The sequence below is a fragment of the Schistocerca nitens genome, chromosome 1 (assembly GCF_023898315.1).
Source record: "Schistocerca nitens isolate TAMUIC-IGC-003100 chromosome 1, iqSchNite1.1, whole genome shotgun sequence".
Classification (NCBI taxonomy): Eukaryota; Metazoa; Arthropoda; class Insecta; order Orthoptera; family Acrididae; genus Schistocerca; species Schistocerca nitens.
In genome coordinates, this window is record NC_064614.1 from 796,893,965 (window position 1) to 796,914,089 (window position 20,125).

The window sequence follows — 20,125 nt, forward strand, 5'->3', positions numbered from 1 at the left end:
CAGAGTGGCAGTACAACCACCATGCGACTAGATGAGAGGAAACACCGCTTCCAACTAAAAACAGGAAGAGCCATAATTAATCACTTATTTACATAAAAAGCAAGCAGTGAACTGTTTTATAACCTATGAATAATACTTATCAAAACAAAAGTGTATCGTAACTATCATTATAGATCTCACTGATGATGCTTTAAGGTGAAATGCATCTGGGAAAATAAAACACAGTGCAGCAAGAGAAGGCATTTCCATTTACAAAACAAATATTTCTGTGCTTGCTGCGGAGGATGGCCACACAAACAAACTCGTTATAGGTATTTTTCTCCACAAACCAAGAAATCTTAGATGTCCAAGAAAGAAGCTGCTTACAGAATAGCTTGTCTAATGTAGGAATGGAAAGCTTTCATCATGCTCCAAGGAATAATGGTGGGCACCTATTGTCTCAATGGCCTATACCTCACTCCTAGAAGTACACTTTAAAAAGCCTTAATTTGATTTAAACTGGAAAATTATAGAGGCATATCACTATTAAATACAGTGTATAAGATCTATGCTAGAATAATAACCGAAAGACTAAAACCCATAATGGAGTGCCTGCTGTCAGCAGAACAAAATGGATTCAGAAAGAGGAGAAGCTGTACAGCCAACATATTTACGCTACAGCAAATTATAGAAAAACATAAGGAATTCAATAAAGAAACACACATCCTTTTTGTCAATTATGTAAAGGCTTTTGATGAAGTAAATAGACAGCTATTGTGGGAAATTTAAATAAGAAGAGGTATACCAATACACATTGTACACGTAGTTCAAGAGATTTATGGTAATACAAGAATCCAAATAATTGGGGATAATAAAGAAACAACAAAGGTTATTAATTTAGGAGTTCAACAAGGTTGCAGCCTCTCTCCACTGCTTTTTAATACATACATTGACAACATTATATGGCTATGGAGAATGAAACTGAAGAACTATACATACAACTTCAACTAAAAAGATTAAATTATGACTTTGTTATTCGCAGATGACCAAGTGTTAATTTCGACTAATGAAGATGGACTGCAGAGAGCTGCCTATGAACTATACCAAACATGCCAAACATGTAATATGTCAGTATCAATACAAAAAACAAAATCCATGGCATTCTGTGGAAAAAATCCAGAAAGAACAAAAAAAAAAATTATTGACAACAAGATTATAGAGCAAGTAGATAGATTCAAATTTCTAGGAACCATGCTGTCATACAGGGGAGACTAGATCAAAAAGATCAATTTGATAAATTTAACTACTTAAATGGCACTATCAGAATAGCCCCCCAATGTAAAGTAAGAAGAGAAACATATGTAAAATTTTATAAAGTTATGCCAGTACCAACATTGGTATATGGAAGTGAATCTTGGGTAATGAAAGAGAAAGATAAAATAAGATTACAAGCCAATGAAATGAAATTCATCAGTTACATATCAGGATACACCAAGCTAGACTACAAAAGAAATACAGATGTCAGGAAGGGATTAAATATTTTCGATATAAACTGTAAGATTGATGAATACCAACAAAAATGGATATACCATCTGTTACGAATGGACAAATCAAGATTACCACTACATTTTTGGCGATATACTCCACAAGGTAAAAGATGCATAGGAAGACCTGCAAAACAATGGAAGGACCAGATGTAGCTGCAACAGGCTAAGGGAAAGCCTAATGCATGACGGAAGAAGAAGCAGAAGAAGAAGACTGGAATATTACTGTGTAACCTTCCACCTATGGACGAAAGTTTTCTGAGCATGTTAGACAAACTTCTTTTCTTCTTGACAGTGCATAGGTGTCCATTAAATCTCCTTTTAATAAAGTCTGTGAAGTGTCATTACTAGAGACTGGATTGTATGCATCTGCATGTTGCATATGCATTTGCTTATTTGGCTCCTTTTCACTGGCTATTGCATGTTTTAACTAGAAACTAGGGACGATGCATATTTTCATTCTATGTTTACAGTATTTTAAAAATTTAAATGCGCGGTCTCAAGCTCAATCTAGTTTTGACGTCTCACAGATTGACCGTGACCTAGAACTGCGACCAATCGCTGAGAGGCCACTGCCTAGCAAAATCATTACAGAAGAGGAACAGGAACAGGAACAGACAGACAGACAGACAGAGTCAATAGTCCTGCACCTATGCCCCTGGTTAATCCCCTCCACTGCCATAGCGTAGGCATCGGCAACAATGAAATAAACTATGCAAGCTTTTAGTCACATGCCCATTGTTTCAGTTTAGCTTTCTTTTTACTTGTACACAGTTGAACATGTTTACAACATGTAGCGTTTAACGTTTTGTGCACTATGCCATCCGAAGAAAGAAATGTCGTTTCATGGACAGCTGCCCATCCTGGAACATTTACACATGACAGAATTGTTTTATATTGTCGAATTTGTGAGAAACACGTTTTGTGCAAAAAAAAAAAAAATTCAAATAGACCAGCATGTTCAGACAAGTCTTCATATCACAAGAATGCAGAAGAAAGGACCACGACAATAACTTCTGACAACAGCAGGTTGCAGTAGCAGGGATATGTCCAAAGGTAACCAAAAATGTCAGTTTAACATGGATCTGTTTGAAGCATTCATTGCAAGTAATATTCCTCTTCACAAACTTGCAAACCCTATCCTCGAAGGCTTCCTGCACAAATATTACTTAAATCAAAATATACCAGATGAATCAACATTGCGTAAAAGATACATACTGACAATTTACATAAATGTTCTGGAAGAAATACGAAGTGAACCAAGGACAGCATTATCTGGATTTCAGTTGATGAATCTACAGACAATTGCAAACTTTATTGTTGGTTCTTTCAAAGAAGAGCCTCCTTCTTCCTATTTTGCAGCCTGCAAAGAACTTGAAAATGTAAATCATTCTACGATCGCCAGATTTGTAAATGATGGTATTAGAAAAATATTTCCAGGATCTTCTGCAGGTGAAAGGGTGTTTGTGTTTATTTCAGATGCTACTCCCTATATGATCAAAGTGGGAAAAGTCCTCCGAGTATTTTGTCCCAATTTGATCAACATGACATGCTTTGCTCATGGAGTACATCGCCTTGCTGAAGAAGCACATTCCATATTTGTGAATGTAAATAAACTGATTTCATCCACAAAGAAAGTGTGTCTAAAGGCTCCTGCTCACATAAAGACCTACAAAGAAAAACTACCAAATGTGCCTTTACCTCCCAAACGTGGTTAAAAGCTGTGTTGTTTTACAGTGAACATTTCGAGTCCATTAGAGGGGTAGTAAATGACTTCGATAGTTCAGAGGCTTTGGCAGTTTGCCAGTGCAAGGGATCTTTTAATGATTATGGTATTAAAAAAGACATTGCTGTGATTAGCATTCATTTTTCCCATTTATCTGCAAGTATTGAAAAGCTTGAAACTCAAGGTTTGGCGTTGAATGAATCTGTTCAATTAATGAAGAAAATTATTCTTGTGAACTCCTCATTGCAGGTATTCCCAAGAAAACTAAAAGAAAAATTTGAAAACACTTTAAACAATAATCCAGGCTTTGAACCCTTGTGCCAGATTGATAGTTTTATTAATGGGAAAGGTGAACTTTTACCATACCAGAAACAAAAAGTGCCAACATAGCATCCAAATTCAAATACTGCCCAGTTACCGTAGTTTATGTAGAATAGTCCTTTTCTGCTTATAAAATTGTTTTGAGTGATCAAAGACTCAATCTTACTACTGAACATTTGGAACAGTATTTGGTTGTTAATGTTTACAGTAGTAGAAAAATGTGAAGTAAATTGTAAATGATGCTTTGGTCCAATAGCATTAATTAAAAGTTAATGCTGTTTGAAAAATTCATGATTGTGTGTTGTTTTTTAAATAAAATATTATGGAGTTTTTGATCATGCCCCTCTGCATGCGATATACCTCGAAGTTGGACTTGTACATATCGATTTTTTTGCTCGACTCACTCGCATCACATCTGTTTGTTACTGACAACAATGCTCACCATTTTGCAAATTTTTAGAAAAAATCCCAGAAAGGCCCCCGTCCTAATGCGTACCAGACATTATTCAGAAAATGAGAACAGCATTCTAAATTTATGGATTTTTCGCGTAATTGATATGCACAGGTTTCACTTTGAGATATAATGCACACAGTAACTACCATGTTTTTTTTATTATTTGATCTTGCATATTTTGACACTTTTCATGCATATTTTAAGGTTTTTATGATGCATATAATCCAATCTCTAGTCATTACGTATGAAGAAGCAGACAAATTTTTACTTAAAAATATGTCATTCATATATCCCTTTGCACTCCAAACTGCATGTATCCTAACTTAATTTACCAGCCTGTTCTTCACCGTGCCAGTTTACAACACCATTCCTGTCCTCCCCCACTCTGGTGATTAGTTATAGAACATTGACTCATCTACCATTTTGTGTTGTGGTCAACTTTTCCACTGTTTAATATTGTGCTGTGTTTGGCAGTTTAACTGACTGAAATTGATTTAGAATTTTATTTTTTAATATTTTGAATTCCTATGGAGAAACAAGCATTTTCTAATGTATAAATTGATTTCTTTTCAGGGTTTTGTTGTTGGTCTTTGTGGATCCAAAGTATTTTGCCTCCACGTTTCTACAATGTCAACAGTTGAAGTGCCTTTGTCTGCTCCTATGTATCAGTATCTTGAGAAAAAGCTTTACTAGTAAGCTACATTTTTTTTTACTGATTTTCAAAGTAAATGATGGATGTATAATAACTGTATAATTTCTGAGACTCTTCAGTTTCTCCCAGTGTACATGATGGGAATTAATTAATGGGTGAGCGGCATTGTCTCAGTGCCCAATGGGCACTGCCTCTTGGACACTGAAATCTGGCCCACATCTGTTAATTCATTTCATTTATAATCTTTATCCTACAGATGGAGATAAAGAACCAAAATTTATTTCCTGTTAACAGAACTCTCAGAACACCCACTAGAGACTTGAACTTTTATAGGTCTACATGTATACACAACCTACAATTCACTGTGAAATGCGTGTCATAGGGTATTTACCATTTTACCACTTAAGGATTTCTTCCCATTGCATTTGTGTATGGAATACAGGAAGAATGACTGCTCCGATGCCTCTGTGCACACTGTAATTTGTCTAATCAAGTCTTCACAGTCCCTATGGAAGCATAACATAGGGGCATCAAGTATACTCCTAGATTCTTCACTATACTGGTTCCTGAAACTTTGTAAGTAGGCTGTCATGGGATAATTTGTGTCTGTATACAACAGATTGCCAATTCACATTATCCAACATTTCTGTGTTGCTCTCCTGTGAGTTAAACAAACATGTGACCATTAGTGTGACCTTTCTTTTTATACATTCGGTATCCCCTGTTACACATACTTGAGCAATATTGTAAGGTGGGATGCACAAGTGATTTGTATAAGTCTCCTTTGTACACTGCATTTTTCCATTATCCTGTCAGTGAACCAAAGTTGGCCACCCACGTTATCTACAACCAAGCCTATGTAATAATTCCATTTTGTATCTCTACAAATTGTTACACCCAGGTATTTGTGTGAGTTGGCTGATTCCATTAGGGACTCCTATATATTGTAGTCATGTTGTTGTTGTTGTTGTTGTTGTTGTTGTGGTCTTCACTCTAGAGACTGGTTTGATGCAGCTCTCCATGCTACTCTATCCTGTGCAAGGTTCTTCATCTCCCAGTACCTATTTCAACCTACATCCTTCTGAATCTGTTTAGTGTATACATCTTTTGGTCTCCCTCTGCGATTTTTACCCTCCACGCTGCCCTCCAATACTAAATTGGTGATCCCTTGATGCCTCAGAATATGCCCTACCAACCGATCCCTTCTTCTAGTCAAGTTGTGCTACAAATTTCTCTTCTCTCCAATTCTATTCAATACCTCCTCATTAGTTATGTGATCTACCCATCTAATCTTCAACATTCTTCTGTAGCACCACATTTCGAAAGCTTCTATTCTCTTCTTGTCTAAACTATTTATCATCCATGTTTCACTTCCATACATGGCTACACTACATACAAATTCTTTCAGAAACGACTTCCTGACACTTAAATCTATACTCGATGTTAACAAATTTCTCTTCTTCAGAAACGCTTTCCTTGCCATTGCTAGTCTACATTTTATATCCTCTCTACTTTGACCATCATCAGTTATTTTGCTCCCCAAATAGCAGTTCCCATTTACTACTTTAAGCGTCTCATTTCCTGATATAATTCCCGCAGCATCTCCTGATTTAATTCAACTACATTCCATTATTCTCATTTTGCTTTTGTTGATGTTCATCTTATATCCTCCTTTCAAGACACTGTCCATTCCGTTGAGCTGCTCTTCCAGGTCCTTTGCTGTCTCTGACAGAATTACAATGTCATCAGCGAACCTCAAAGTTTTTATTTCTTCTCCGTGGATTTTAATTCCTACTCCAAATTTTTCTTTTGTTTCCTTCACTGCTTGCTCAGTATACAGATTGAATAACATCGGGGAGAGGCTACAACCCTGTCTCACACCCTTCCCAACTGCTGCTTCCCTTTCATTTCCCTCGACTCTTATAACTGCCATCTGGTTTCTGTACAAATTGTAAATAGCCTTTCACTCCCTGTATTTTACCCCTGCCACCTTCAGAATTTGAAAGAGAGTATTCCAGTCAACATTGTCAAAAGCTTTCTCTAAGTCTACAAATGCTAGAAACGTAGGTTTGCCTTTCCTTAATCTATTTTCTAAGATAAGTTGTAGGGTCAGTATTGCCTCACGTGTTCCAACATTTCTACGGAATCCAAACTGATCTTCCCCGAGGTCGGCTTCTACCAATTTTTCCATTCGTCTGTAAAGAATTTGTGTTTGTATTTTGCAGCAGTGGCTTATTAAATTGATAGTTCAGTAATTTTCACATCTCTCAGCACCTGCTTTCTTTGGGATTGGAATTATTATATTCTTCTTGAAGTCTGAGGGTATTTCACCTGTCTCGTACATCTTGCTCACCAGATGGTAGAGTTTTGTCAGGACTGGCTCTCCCAAGGCTGTCAGTAGTTAAATGGAATGTTGTCTACTTCCGGGGCCTTGTTTCGACTTAGGTCTTTCAGTGCTCTGTCAAACTCTTCACGCAGTATCATATCTCCCATTTCATCTCCATCCACATTCTGTTCCATTTCTATAATATTGTCCTTAAGAACATCGCCCTTGTATAGACCCTCTATATACTCCTTCCACCTTTCTGCCTTCCCTTCTTTGCTTAGAACTGGGTTTCCATCTGAGCTCTTGATATTCATACAAGTGGTTCTCTTCTCTCCAAAGGTCTCTTTAATTTTCCTGTAGGCAGTATTTATGTTACCCCTAGTGAGATAAGCCTCTACATCCTTACATTTGTCCTCTAGCTATACCTGCTTAGCCATTTTGCACTTCCTGTCGATCTCATTTTTGAGACGTTTTTATTCCTTTTTGCCTGCTTCATTTACTGCGTTTTTATATTTTCGCCTTTCATCAATTAAATTCAATATTTCTTCTGTTGCCCAAGGATTTCTACTAGCCCTTGTCTTTTTACCTACTTGATCCTCTGCTGCCTTCACTACTTCATCCCTCAGAGCTACCCATTCTTCTTCTACTGTATTTCTTTCCCCCATTCCTGTCAACAGTTCCCTTATGCTCTACCTGAAGCTCTGTACAACCTCTGGTTTAGTCAGTTTATCCAGGTCCCATCTCCTTAAATTCCCACCTTTTTGCAGTTTCTTCAGTTTTAATCTACAGTTCATAACCAGTAGATTGTGGTCAGAGTCCACATCTGCCCCTGGAAAAGTCTCACAATTTAAAACCTGGTTCCTGAATCTCTGTGTCACCATTATATAATCTATCTGAAACCTGTCAGTATATCCAGGCTTCTTCCATGTATACAACCTTCTTTTATGATTCTTGAACCAAGTGTTAGCTATGATTAAGTTATGTTCTGTGCAAAATTCTACCAGGCGGCTTCCTCTTTCATTTCTCCCCCAAAATCCACATTCACCTACTACGTTTCCTTCTCTCTTTTTCCTACTATCGAATTCCACTCACCCATGACCATTAAATTTTCGTCTCCCTTCACTATCTGAATAATTTCTTTTATCTCATCATACATTTCATCAATCTCTTCATCATCTGCGGAGCTAGTTGGCATATAAACTTGTACTACTTTGTGACTTGTACTACTGTGTGAGGTGTGGGCTTCGTACCTATCTTGGCCACGATAATACATTCACTATGCTGTTTGTAGTAGCTTACCCGCATTCGTATTTTCCTATTCATTATTAAACCTACTCCTGCATTACCACTATTTGGTTTTGGATTTATAACCCTGTATTCACCTGACCAGAAGTCTTGTTCCTCCAGCCACCGAACTTCTTTAAGTCCCACTATATCTAACTTTAACCTATCCATTTCCCTTTTTAAATTTTCTAACCTACCTGCCTGATTAAGGGATCTGACATTCCACGCTCCGATCCATAGAATGCCAGTTTTCTTTCTCCTGATTGTAGTCATAGGATACTGCATCATCGCTGAGAAGCCTGAGGTTACCATTATAATTGTCTGCAAGTTTGCTATACACAGCTTGTGCAGCAATGACCCAACACATTTCCCTGGGGCACATCTGAGTAGTTACTAGTATGTCTATCATCATCTAGATGTACGATGACATACTACATCCTCCATACCAGTCACAATTTATTTTAATACCCCATATGATATCACTTCAATTAATTAGTATTGGTGTAGCATTGAATGAGTAAAATGCTTGGCTGAAGTAAAGACATACTGCATATAATTGTTTGCCTTGATTCTTGGCTTTCATGATGTCGTGTGAGAGTTTCACATTGACTAATATTTAGTGAGTGTATACTGTTTGCCATGGGAGAGGCCATTCTGTTTCAGATACCTCATTATGTTCAAGTGCAGAATATGCCCTGAGCTGCTACTGCAGATGGATGTTAACGAAATAGGACAGCAGTTTTTTGGATCACTTCTGCTGTCCTTCTGGTAGACTTGTTTACCTGTGCATTTCCAACCACTGTTCATGTTTTTTTGTTCAAGGAATGTATGGTATATGTGTAAAATTTAAAAATGTAAGGAAAATAGTTACAACTAGGAATATAAGTTAGCTACACTAAAAAAGGAAAAGAAACGCCAATAAAAATTGAGGTATGTGGTCAAGTAGGAATAAGTGCCAAAAATAGACAACAAAGATTACACTTCTTAAAATTAAAATAATATTTGCGTGTGCATGTGTAAAGGAGCTCATTCATCCTAAAAGCTCAAGATTTTTTGTCAGTTTTTATACATTTATGTCAACTTGATTGTCATTGTGACTTCCACACCCTATTACTAAAATAGGCATTTATCATTCACTCTGAATCATTGTATATATAGATAAGCATCAGAAGGATTTAATTCTTTTTATTATTGGCAGTGACGCTTACCACGTGGCATGCCTGGGAGTTACTGACACAGATTGGGAAGGGCTTGGTCATGCTGCTTTAGAAGGTCTGGATCTTGATGTTGCAAAACATGCATTTGTGCGGAAAAAAGATTTGAAATATCTTGAGCTAATAAGTGACATACAGGTAACCATGAAACTACTCTGCTATTAATAACAGTTTTTCTATTCTTACTACTTCTGATGATACTAATAATAGTAATAGTAATAATAAAAATGCAAATACTGTCACTTATCCAAATGTGCCATATGTCATTCAAATGCACATTGTAAAATATGGAAAGTGTAGTATGTTCTAACTATATAGATATTTTTGGCAGGTAATAACTGTAAGTTGAATCATTTTTCAACACGTAGAAAAGTACACGTGTCACCACTAAAAACTGCATTAAGAAGCATTTACTTAGTCACAGTGTGCTGATGTGAACTGTCAGATAATCTACAGGAGTAGTTGCTGGAAGTCTTATTCTCTTGGGAAAGAAAGTTTCTTATGTTTGAAATAAAAGAATGTAAAAAGAAACCAGACATTGTAGAAATCTGGAGGGGGCAATTTAACAGACCTACATTGCTGCTGCAATTGAGCGACCAAAAACAGAGGAATGTGACCAGTGGAATGAAACACACAATGGAATGAGTTCTTCTCAGATACAGTATACCAAAAAGTTAAAGAATAGTAGATGATTTTGATCCAAAGCCAGGTGACTTATTGGATAAGTGCTGAAATGGCCAGGGGTGGGTGGCCACTACAATGAATGGTGGAACTGAGTTGCTAGCATCAGGAAACCAGCAGCACACAGTCCTGGGTGGTGTGAGAGTGGGGTGGTGAATGAAAGGCTGGAAAGTATCCCATGTGTAAACATGAACACATTGTTATAACATTCACTTATTACTTAATACACTACAATGGGCCACAGCATTGGTCTCGGTGTGAACACAGGGTGGCAGCTAGCAAAGGCACAATCCGGACTTCACCATGACAACAATCTAAACAAGTGACCAAGCAAGGAAACAAATGAGTTTCGCACTGTTTACAGATAACGTGGAAAACAAAAAGAAAGAATAATAAGAAAATCCTACAGAGGAGGTGATTTGTTGGTCCGTGTAGACTTGTAGACTGTCATAGGTCCTTGGTGTTACTTATGGCTGGCAGACTGCGTTACCCTCAGATTAGAAACTAAAAGTATTTCTACAGGCTTTTCCCATCCTTGCTTTGCTAAAGCATAGGTTTCTGTCATGTAAGTCTCAAAAGAACCAAGGCTTGGATGTGAAGCAATCAGGTCACACATAATGCAGCAGCTCTGCCTTCCTGCAATGTCATTGCTATTACACTTCTGCTTGCTGCTGTAGCATGTAGTAACCATCTTGATCCCATGGAGACAGTATCTGCCATATCAGCAGACGTAACTGCATCTGGTTGGCTCTGGTCTAACCTGCTTCCACAATCTCTTACATTCGCTGTATCAGTGTTGTTATTTTATTCAGTCATACCAAAATTAGTGGTAACTCTAAAGTATGACAACAAATACCAGCAATTCCTGTCCATTACTTCATATTATTAAGCCACTTCTTGATGTCAGTGTTTTAAAAATGTCTGTAATACAAGAGGATATTTTAAGAACAACATAAATAATGCTCTGAGGATAGACAATTACTTGATGCATGGAAGCAGTGTTGAATAGCAGTTAAGTGCACAAACAAGGTGCATTTGCTTGTTGTCAGAAAAACACAAACACGCATGCACAAATGTACTTCTCACGTGCGCCCCCACAAAAACACACACACACAACCTAAATAATGGGGAATGTTATTTTTAGATCACTTTTCACTTTTAACATTGAGTATTTTAAAATGGACATGTAACTTTAGTTGTTTTTAATATCTATGTTAAGTTCCTAGATTTTGTAAAGGTGATTTACACACAAAACCAATGAAGACTAGCCCTGGTCAATACATTGAGATATGTTTCACAATACTCCCCACAAGCTATCTGTAAGTACACAATCCAACCAAAGTCCAGTTCTCGCAGTGTCAGAGTCCAGCCAGTTACTAACAGAGCCTGAATAGGAAACACCTTTAAGCCAAGATCATAGTGAGAACCAAACCAATAGACCAACCAATGCACACTTCCTGTGCATAAACACTTTGATAAAGTTTCAATTGGATCAGACTGGCCCTGTGCTGGCTTATATGCAGGATTCTCATGAGCGGGCATGTCCAAGACTGCTGCGCCCAACACTGGAGGCAATGGGCAGTCCAGAGTGTTAAGTGTTGCTTAGTGTCAAATATGGCAAGCAACAATTGATGGTCCATGAAAGGATGAAATTTATGTCCATAAAGGAATAATTTAAATTTCTAGACTGTGTACATGGTAGTAAGGACTTCGTGTTCTGTTTGAAAGTTGAGTTGCTGGGATGTGTTTATGGCCTTCGAAACATATGCAATAGGAACACCAACACTGTGGGAGAATTTATTAGTCAGTATTACCAGTGTGAGACCAGGAGTGTACGTTGTTGCGGTGGCTGGTTAAGGCAATCTTTCAAAGCCTGAAAAGGTTGTTGAGAGTGAGGTGACCACTCAGAATGCACACTTTGGCATCGTATCTGGTAAGAGAGTTCATAACAAAGTGGCCATAATCATTGGTCTTATCCACATTTGTGGATGGCTGCATGCTGTTGATTACCATGACATAATCTTCCATTCATTTTAGCCTAGGATGGTTACATGAAAGAACACACTTGCACAGTTTGTACACTCCTGGAAATGGAAAAAAGAACACATTGACACCGGTGTGTCAGACCCACCATACTTGCTCCGGACACTGCGAGAGGGCTGTACATGCAATGATCACACGCACGGCACAGCGGACACTCCAGGACCCGCGGTGTTGGCCGTCGAATGGCGCTAGCTGCGCAGCATTTGTGCACCGCCGCCGTCAGTGTCAGCCAGTTTGCCGTGGCATACGGAGCTCCATCGCAGTCTTTAACACTGGTAGCATGCCGCGACAGCGTGGACGTGAACCGTATGTGCAGTTGACGGACTTTGAGCAAGGGCGTATAGTGGGCATGCGGGAGGCCGGGTGGACGTACCGCCGAATTGCTCAACACGTGGGGCGTGAGGTCTCCACAGTACATCGATGTTGTCGCCAGTGGTCGGCGGAAGGTGCACGTGCCCGTCGACCTGGGACCGGACCGCAGCGACGCACGGATGCACGCCAAGACCGTAGGATCCTACGCAGTGCCGTAGGGGACCGCACCGCCACTTCCCAGCAAATTAGGGACACTGTTGCTCCTGGGGTATCGGCGAGGACCATTCGCAACCGTCTCCATGAAGCTGGGCTACGGTCCCGCACACCGTTAGGCCGTCTTCCGCTCACGCCCCAACATCGTGCAGCCTGCCTCCAGTGGTGTCGCGACAGGCGTGAATGGAGGGGCAAATGGAGATGTGTCGTCTTCAGCGATGAGAGTCGCTTCTGCCTTGGTGCCAATGATGGTCGTATGCGTGTTTGGCGCCGTGCAGGTGAGCGCCACAATCAGGACTGCATACGACCGAGGCACACAGGGCCAACACCCGGCATCATGGTGTGGGGAGCGATCTCCTACACTGGCCGTACACCACTGGTGATCGTCGAGGGGACACTGAATAGTGCACGGTACATCCAAACCGTCATCGAACCCATCGTTCTACCATTCGTAGACCGGCAAGGGAACTTGCTGTTCCAACAGGACAATGCACGTCCGCATGTATCCCGTGCCACCCAACGTGCTCTAGAAGGTGTAAGTCAACTACCCTGGCCAGCAAGATCTCCGGATCTGTCCCCCATTGAGCATGTTTGGGACTGGATGAAGCGTCGTCTCACGCGGTCTGCACGTCCAGCACGAACGCTGGTCCAACTGAGGCGCCAGGTGGAAATGGCATGGCAAGCCGTTCCACAGGACTACATCCAGCATCTCTACGATCGTCTCCATGGGAGAATAGCAGCCTGCATTGCTGCGAAAGGTGGATATACACTGTACTAGTGCCGACATTGTGCATGCTCTGTTGCCTGTGTCTATGTGCCTGTGGTTCTGTCAGTGTGATCATGTGATGTATCTGACCCCAGGAATGTGTCAATAAAGTTTCCCCTTCCTGGGACAATGAATTCACGGTGTTCTTATTTCAATTTCCAGGAGTGTATTTGATTCCTTTTGCTGCCAGCCTCTGAAACAAGAGGTCAAGGTTGTGACAGTTGTCCTTGGGAGTCATACCTGTAACCAAAGTGCCGGCCGAAGTGGCCGTGCGGTTAAAGGCGCTGTAGTCTGGAACCGCAAGACCGCTACGGTCGCAGGTTCGAATCCTGCCTCGGGCATGGATGTTTGTGATGTCCTTAGGTTAGTTAGGTTTAACTAGTTCTAAGTACTAGGGGACTAATGACCTCAGCAGTTGAGTCCCATAGTGCTCAGAACCATTTGAACCATTTTTTGTAACCAAAGTATCAGTGAGGTACACAGCACAGTTTGACATATCTTGTAGTAATTAATCATCAAAAATGCTGGCATATGATAGGGACTGATGAGATTCTAAAAGGTAACCAATGAAAATGGTAGATGCCTTATGGTTGAGCATTAGGTATGCTTGTGATGCTGCAACCAAGGGAATTTGAAAATATACCTCTGGGAAGCCATTTTACTGTATCAAGTGCTGTATAGCCTAATTTTTCAAAGAGCTCGCATGGAGTTGATAGAGGATAAGTTTCCACTTCAACTTGTGCATACATACTGTTATCAGTTTAGTGACCTGCTTGAGTATGGGGTACAGGTGTTAAAATGAAGTGCTGTCTCATAAAAAAAAATTAATTAACTTGACCTTTGACTTTTTTTGCCTGGATGCTTACATATTAAAATTTTTTACCTGTCTAAGATAAAAATGAGGAAATGGGTTAGGTACAGGATGAGTTGGCGGTTGGAGGTTTCCGTTTCTCTGGTTCTCAGAGAATGCCAGGCAAAGTCAGAGAAAACTGCTACAACTCGCAATGAAGACTCCGTCTCTCTTGGAAGCTAAAGTACTCACAGTCGCCGTCAAAATTTCTGGAAACACTTTCAGAATGAGAAGGTTGAACAATAGTGGCAGTGTGCTATCTTCTGACTAACAGACTGGTGGCTTAGGGCACGTTTTGAACAAACAAGCTGACGGCAAAATATTGTGTGTCTTTTGGACCATGGTTGTTACAGATTCACCCAGTATTGTTAATTTGGGAAGAAATCACTGTGCACTGTATTGCTAAACACAGTAATAGTTTTATGAAGGTCCGACGCTCCAACTTCAAATAAAAGTTCGTACTCAATATTTACCTTCTTTTTCATAAGAGAAATTTTTTATTCTTGATAACTGCAATTACAAGTTGTATCGCCTCTGCACTTCAAATTACGTATATATGCAAACTTATCTGACCCCAAAACAGCCAGAATATTACAATAATATTACATTATGTCGGGGCATTTCATGGCCCCTCTTGGTCACAAATTTTTTTTTAACATTTAAATGACCAGAACATCTATCTACATGGTATAATTATGAATATTAGGGTTAAAAATTAAATCATTGAGTTGTATGTACTTTCTTAGCAACTCTCATTACTGGCTGGCATAAATAATTATACTATCTTTCTCAGGAATGGATTTCGCAAATTCAAGCCCACCCATCCAGGCGCGGTTGGTGGGGGAAACCCGAGATCAAAACTTCCCAGTGGGCATTGCCAGATCAGTTGTAAATCATATTTAGCAAAAACACCAGAACTTTGAATAAAATATATTGGTTTTCAGCTTGAATATTGAAAAAAAATTGTTACTCAGTTTGTATGGAACAAAAAAGAAAATCATTTAAATGTTTGCAAAACTGTTTAGAGTCTTTGAAAACGGAGTTATTCACACAATACAAGATTCATTTAAGAGACAATCATGTTCTGCGTTTTATGTCAACGATGCAGTGATAATGGCATGATGTCAATGGTGCAATGCCAATGGTACGGCAGGATGGTGGGAAGCTGCAAGACATCGCGATGGAATGGTGGTCAGTGGTGATGGCTGGCCGGGTGGTTAGATGTGAAGCTGTTAGTGAAGAATTGGATGGACTGGAGGCTGGGATAGAACTATTAAGGCCTCACAGCGCCAACATAGAAGTTCTCGCAATATACAACAAGGTGCAAAAGAATGAACAAGGACAAAATGGCTAACTACAGTGCCTATCTGAAATAAAACGGGTCATTGTTCAACTCTACCCAACTTCCTCCTGTGTGTAAACAGTCCACTTCAGTTTGTGTTTGTACTTGTCCAGAGTGTCCAGGGGGGAAAAAAAGTCACAGCACAGTGAAAACAATGAACACTGTGATATCTTCGCAACACTAAACACGTTGTCCAGAGTATCTACAGCTATATTCAAAAATGACACTAGTACTGTTCAGAGAAGATTGGTCCAAACGTTCACATGTTTATCAGCGATTGAGCAGGATGGATCACTGTCTTTGCATAGTGACACTAGTCTGCCTAACACCGAACAAAATTCACTGTTTTTATATCACTGAAAGCGATTTCACACAATCCCAAAGAATACTGTCCAGAACAGTCACTCGTTAGCATGACACACAGTAATCGCAACAAAACACGACACACAATTTTATAGAACAATTACATGTATATACAGGAAAAGAGATAGGATATCCTGTTCAGAAGAAAGAGTCCACAAAACTCACTTAACACTAAGACACAAGAGTGAAGGTTCACTCATTTTAGAACACCAGTTCATGGCACACAATGGTGACATGTTATCAACACATATCATAAGAAACAAATTACATAACTTAAATAACTACTATTTATATATCATATAGTCACACAAATCATGACATACAAAAAAAGTTCACAGAATTATTTCTAGAACATTTTAAAATCTTTTTGAGGGTACACACCATTTATTTTCAATATCTTTGAATGTTGTTGTTGTTGTTGTTGTTGTTGTGGTCTTCAGTCCTGAGACTGGTTTGATGCAGCTCTCTATGCTACTCTATCCTGTGCTAGCTTCTTCATCTCCCAGTACCTACTGCAATCTACATCCTTCTGAATCTGCTTAGTGTATTCATCTCTTGGTCTCCCTCTACGGTTTTTACCCTCCACGCTGCCCTCCAATGCTAAATTTGTGATCCTCTGATGCCTCAGAACATGTCCTACCAACCGGTCCCTTCTTCTTGTCAAGTTGTGCCACAAACTCCTCTTCTCCCCAATTCTATTCAATACCTCCTCATTAGTTATGTGACCTACCCATCTGATCTTCAGCATTCTTCTGTAGCACCACATTTCAAAAGCTTCTATTCTCTTCATGTCCAAACTATTTATCGTCTATGTTTCACTTCCATACATGGCTACACTCCATACAAATACTTTCAGCAACCACTTCCTGACAATTAAATCTATACTCGATGTTAACAAATTTCTCTTCTTCAGAAACGCTTTCCTTGCCATTGCCAGTCTACATTTTATATGCTACTTCGACCATCATCAGTTATTTTGCTCCCCAAATAGCAAAACTCCTTTACTACTTTAAGTGTCTAATTTCCTAATCTAATTCCCTCAGCATCACCTGACTTAATTCAACTACATTCCATTACCCTCATTTTGCTTTTGTTGATTTTCATCTTATATCTTCCTTTCAAGACACTGTCCATTCTGTTCAACTGCTCTTCCAAGTCCTTTGCTGTCTCTGATAGAATTACAATGTCATCAGCAAACTTCAAAGTTTTTATTTCTTCTCCATGGATTTTAATACCCACTCCGAATTTTTCTTTTGTTTCCTTCACTGCTTGCTCAATATGCAGATTGAATAACATCGGGGAGAGGCTACAACCCTGTCTCACTCCCTTCCCAACCACTGCTTCTCTCTCGTGTCCATCGACTCTTATAACTGCCATATAACTGATGATGGTCAAAGTAGGGAAGATATAAAATGTATACTGGCAATGGCAAGGAAAGCATTTCTGAAGAAGAGAAATTTGTTAACATCGAATATAGATTTAAGTGTCAGGATTTCATTTCTGAAAGTATTTGTAAGGAGTGTAGCCATGTATGGAAGTGAAACATGGACGGTAAATAGTATGGACAAGAACAGAATAGAAGCTTTGGAAATGTGGTGCTACAGAAGAATGCTGAAGATTAGATGGGTAGATCACATAACTAATGAGGAGGTATTGAACAGAATTGGGAAGAAGAGGAGTTTGTGGCACAACTTGACAAGAAGAAGGGACCGGTTGGTAGGACATGTTCTGAGGCATCAAGGGATCACAAATTTAGCTTTGGAGGGCAGCGTGGAGGGTAAAAATCGTAGAGGGAGACCAAGAGATGAATACACTAAGCAGATTCAGTAGGATGTAGGTTGCAGTAAGAACTGAGAGATGAAGAAGCTTGCACAGGATAGGGTAGCATGGAGAGCTGCATCAAACCAGTCTCAGGACTGAAGACCACAATAAGAACAACAACAACGTACATGTATAACTAATAGAAATAGGATGACTCTAGAGAAAAGTACACTATTAGATTCCAGACAGGTAAACTTGCTGTCACTTGCGTGCAGCCTGGACATTCAGGGGATCTGTTGAGATGAACCATACAGTATCAGTTTGCTGGTCCCTCTGTTCCTGTTGTGGTCTCGAACAAGGACAGGGTATGCAATACAGAAACACACGTTATAGTACATTTCTTACCAATAGTGTACATACAGTGAAATGATACAAAATCCTAACAAGTTCCCTAATTTTGCAAGCAGTCCTGTCAATTGGTCGTCACTCTAAAGTGAACTGCTACGTCATTTTAAAAAAAAAAAAAAAAAACAACTTTGACACAGATAAGACAGGTACTGCATTTAAACTCCCCCCCCCCATTTTTCCCCCCAAGATGCTTACATTTTAAAATTTTTTACGTAAGGTAAAAGTCTGTGAAAAAAATTTAATTATATATGATTATGTTTTCTTTGTGGCTTCTGTAATGAGAGAATGGGTTAGGTACAGAATGAGTTGGTGGTTGGAGGTTTTCCTTTCTCTGGTTCTCAGAGAACGCCAGGCAAAGTCAGAGAAAATTGCTATAACTCGCGAAGAAGACTCCATCTCTCTTGGCAGCTAAAGTACTCACAGTCACCGTAAGATTTTCTGGAAACACTTTCAGAATGAGAAGGTTGAACAACAGTGGCAGTGTGGTATCTTCTGACTAACAGACTGGTCACGTAAGGAACGTCTTGAACACACAAGCTGATGGCAAAATAATGTGCATCATTCGGACCATGATAGTAGCAGACTCACCCAATATTGTTAATTAGTGAATAAATCACTATGTATTGTATTGCTAAACACAGTAATAGTTTAACGAAGGTCCGGGGATCCAACGTTGAATAAAAGTTCATAGATGATATTTACCTTCTTTTGTATAAGGGAATTTTTTTATTCTTGATAATTGTGATTGTAAGTTGTATCTCCTCTGCACTTCAAATTTCATCTACAGGGTGTATCATAATTAATGGCATAAACGCATACAGTTGAAAGTACACAATACTAGAAGCAAAAAAGTCTCAGTAAAAAAAGAGTCGCAAATGCATACCTTAAGAACTATGAGCAGTTGTTCATCTGCAGTAATTTAGTACACAACTCCTCTAATGAACAAGTGCTCATAACTTGTAAGGTGTGCATTTTTAGAGCACATGTTCACTGGACATTTTTTTCTTGTTTTGGTCTATATTATCACTTCCCAAAGTATGGAAAGCAAAAAGCTTGCAATAGAAGAGATTTGCTTCACAGTATCAAAGATGAAAAATTGCTCGTAGGTCTTAAGGCATGCGATTTTGACCCAATGTTTATCATACCTTTTTGCTTCTAGTATTGTGTACTTTCAACTGTGTGTACTTATGCCATTAATTATGGTACTCCTTGAGTATGCAAACTTATCAGACCCCCAGAAAAAACAATCTCCAATATCCATTCCTTATCTCCAACAATTGCAAAAAGGCTAGATGCTTTTTTTTCTTTCCCCTCAGCAAAGAGCATTGTCATCTCAATTACGGTAACACATCATCACTAGTACTTGCAGACGGAATACTACAATATTATTATATTACAGTGTTTACACATGAGGGACCAGACAGTTTTGTTCCAACTTACTGCAGTGGACAGGTATTGTGTGTTGCCTGACTTGCATGTAGCCTGCACAAGATAGCTGACTTGCAGATCCTACAATCTCCTTGTGGTACCATCAGCTGTCCACACATAACAGTATTTTTTCAGCTAGCTGTTGTGTTTTTGCATCAATCCGTAAACCAATTTACAGTTCATCAACTTTGCATCTTTTGAGTTTACACTTTTATTGTTTGAACACAAAACGTTTATCCACATTATGAAACAATAATTTTCAATGCATGCAGAAAATTACCACCTTTTATAAACTATAATTGTGATGTAATTGTTAACTTAATGTACATATAATCATCATAATCCACCAACCGCATGACTTAATGACCATCTCTGAGGAGCAGATGATTTTAAAGTGTAATTATTATTCTATTCTACTGATCATGTTATGTTCAAACTTAGAATTCCTACACACCTGA

At 39.1% G+C, this 20,125-nt stretch overlaps 1 protein-coding gene across 4 annotated transcripts in view; it reads left to right on the forward strand.

Moving 5' to 3' along the window:
- Positions 1–20,125, forward strand: part of LOC126262378 (intraflagellar transport protein 122 homolog) — a 241,108-nt gene that overhangs the window by 98,604 nt on the left and 122,379 nt on the right. For all 4 annotated transcript variants that reach the window (XM_049959003.1, XM_049958996.1, XM_049958986.1 and 1 more), the window contains exons 12-13: positions 4,598–4,716; positions 9,485–9,638. In XM_049959003.1, the coding sequence (XP_049814960.1) occupies positions 4,598–4,716; positions 9,485–9,638 (273 nt within the window). The remainder of the gene's footprint in view (positions 1–4,597; positions 4,717–9,484; positions 9,639–20,125) is intronic.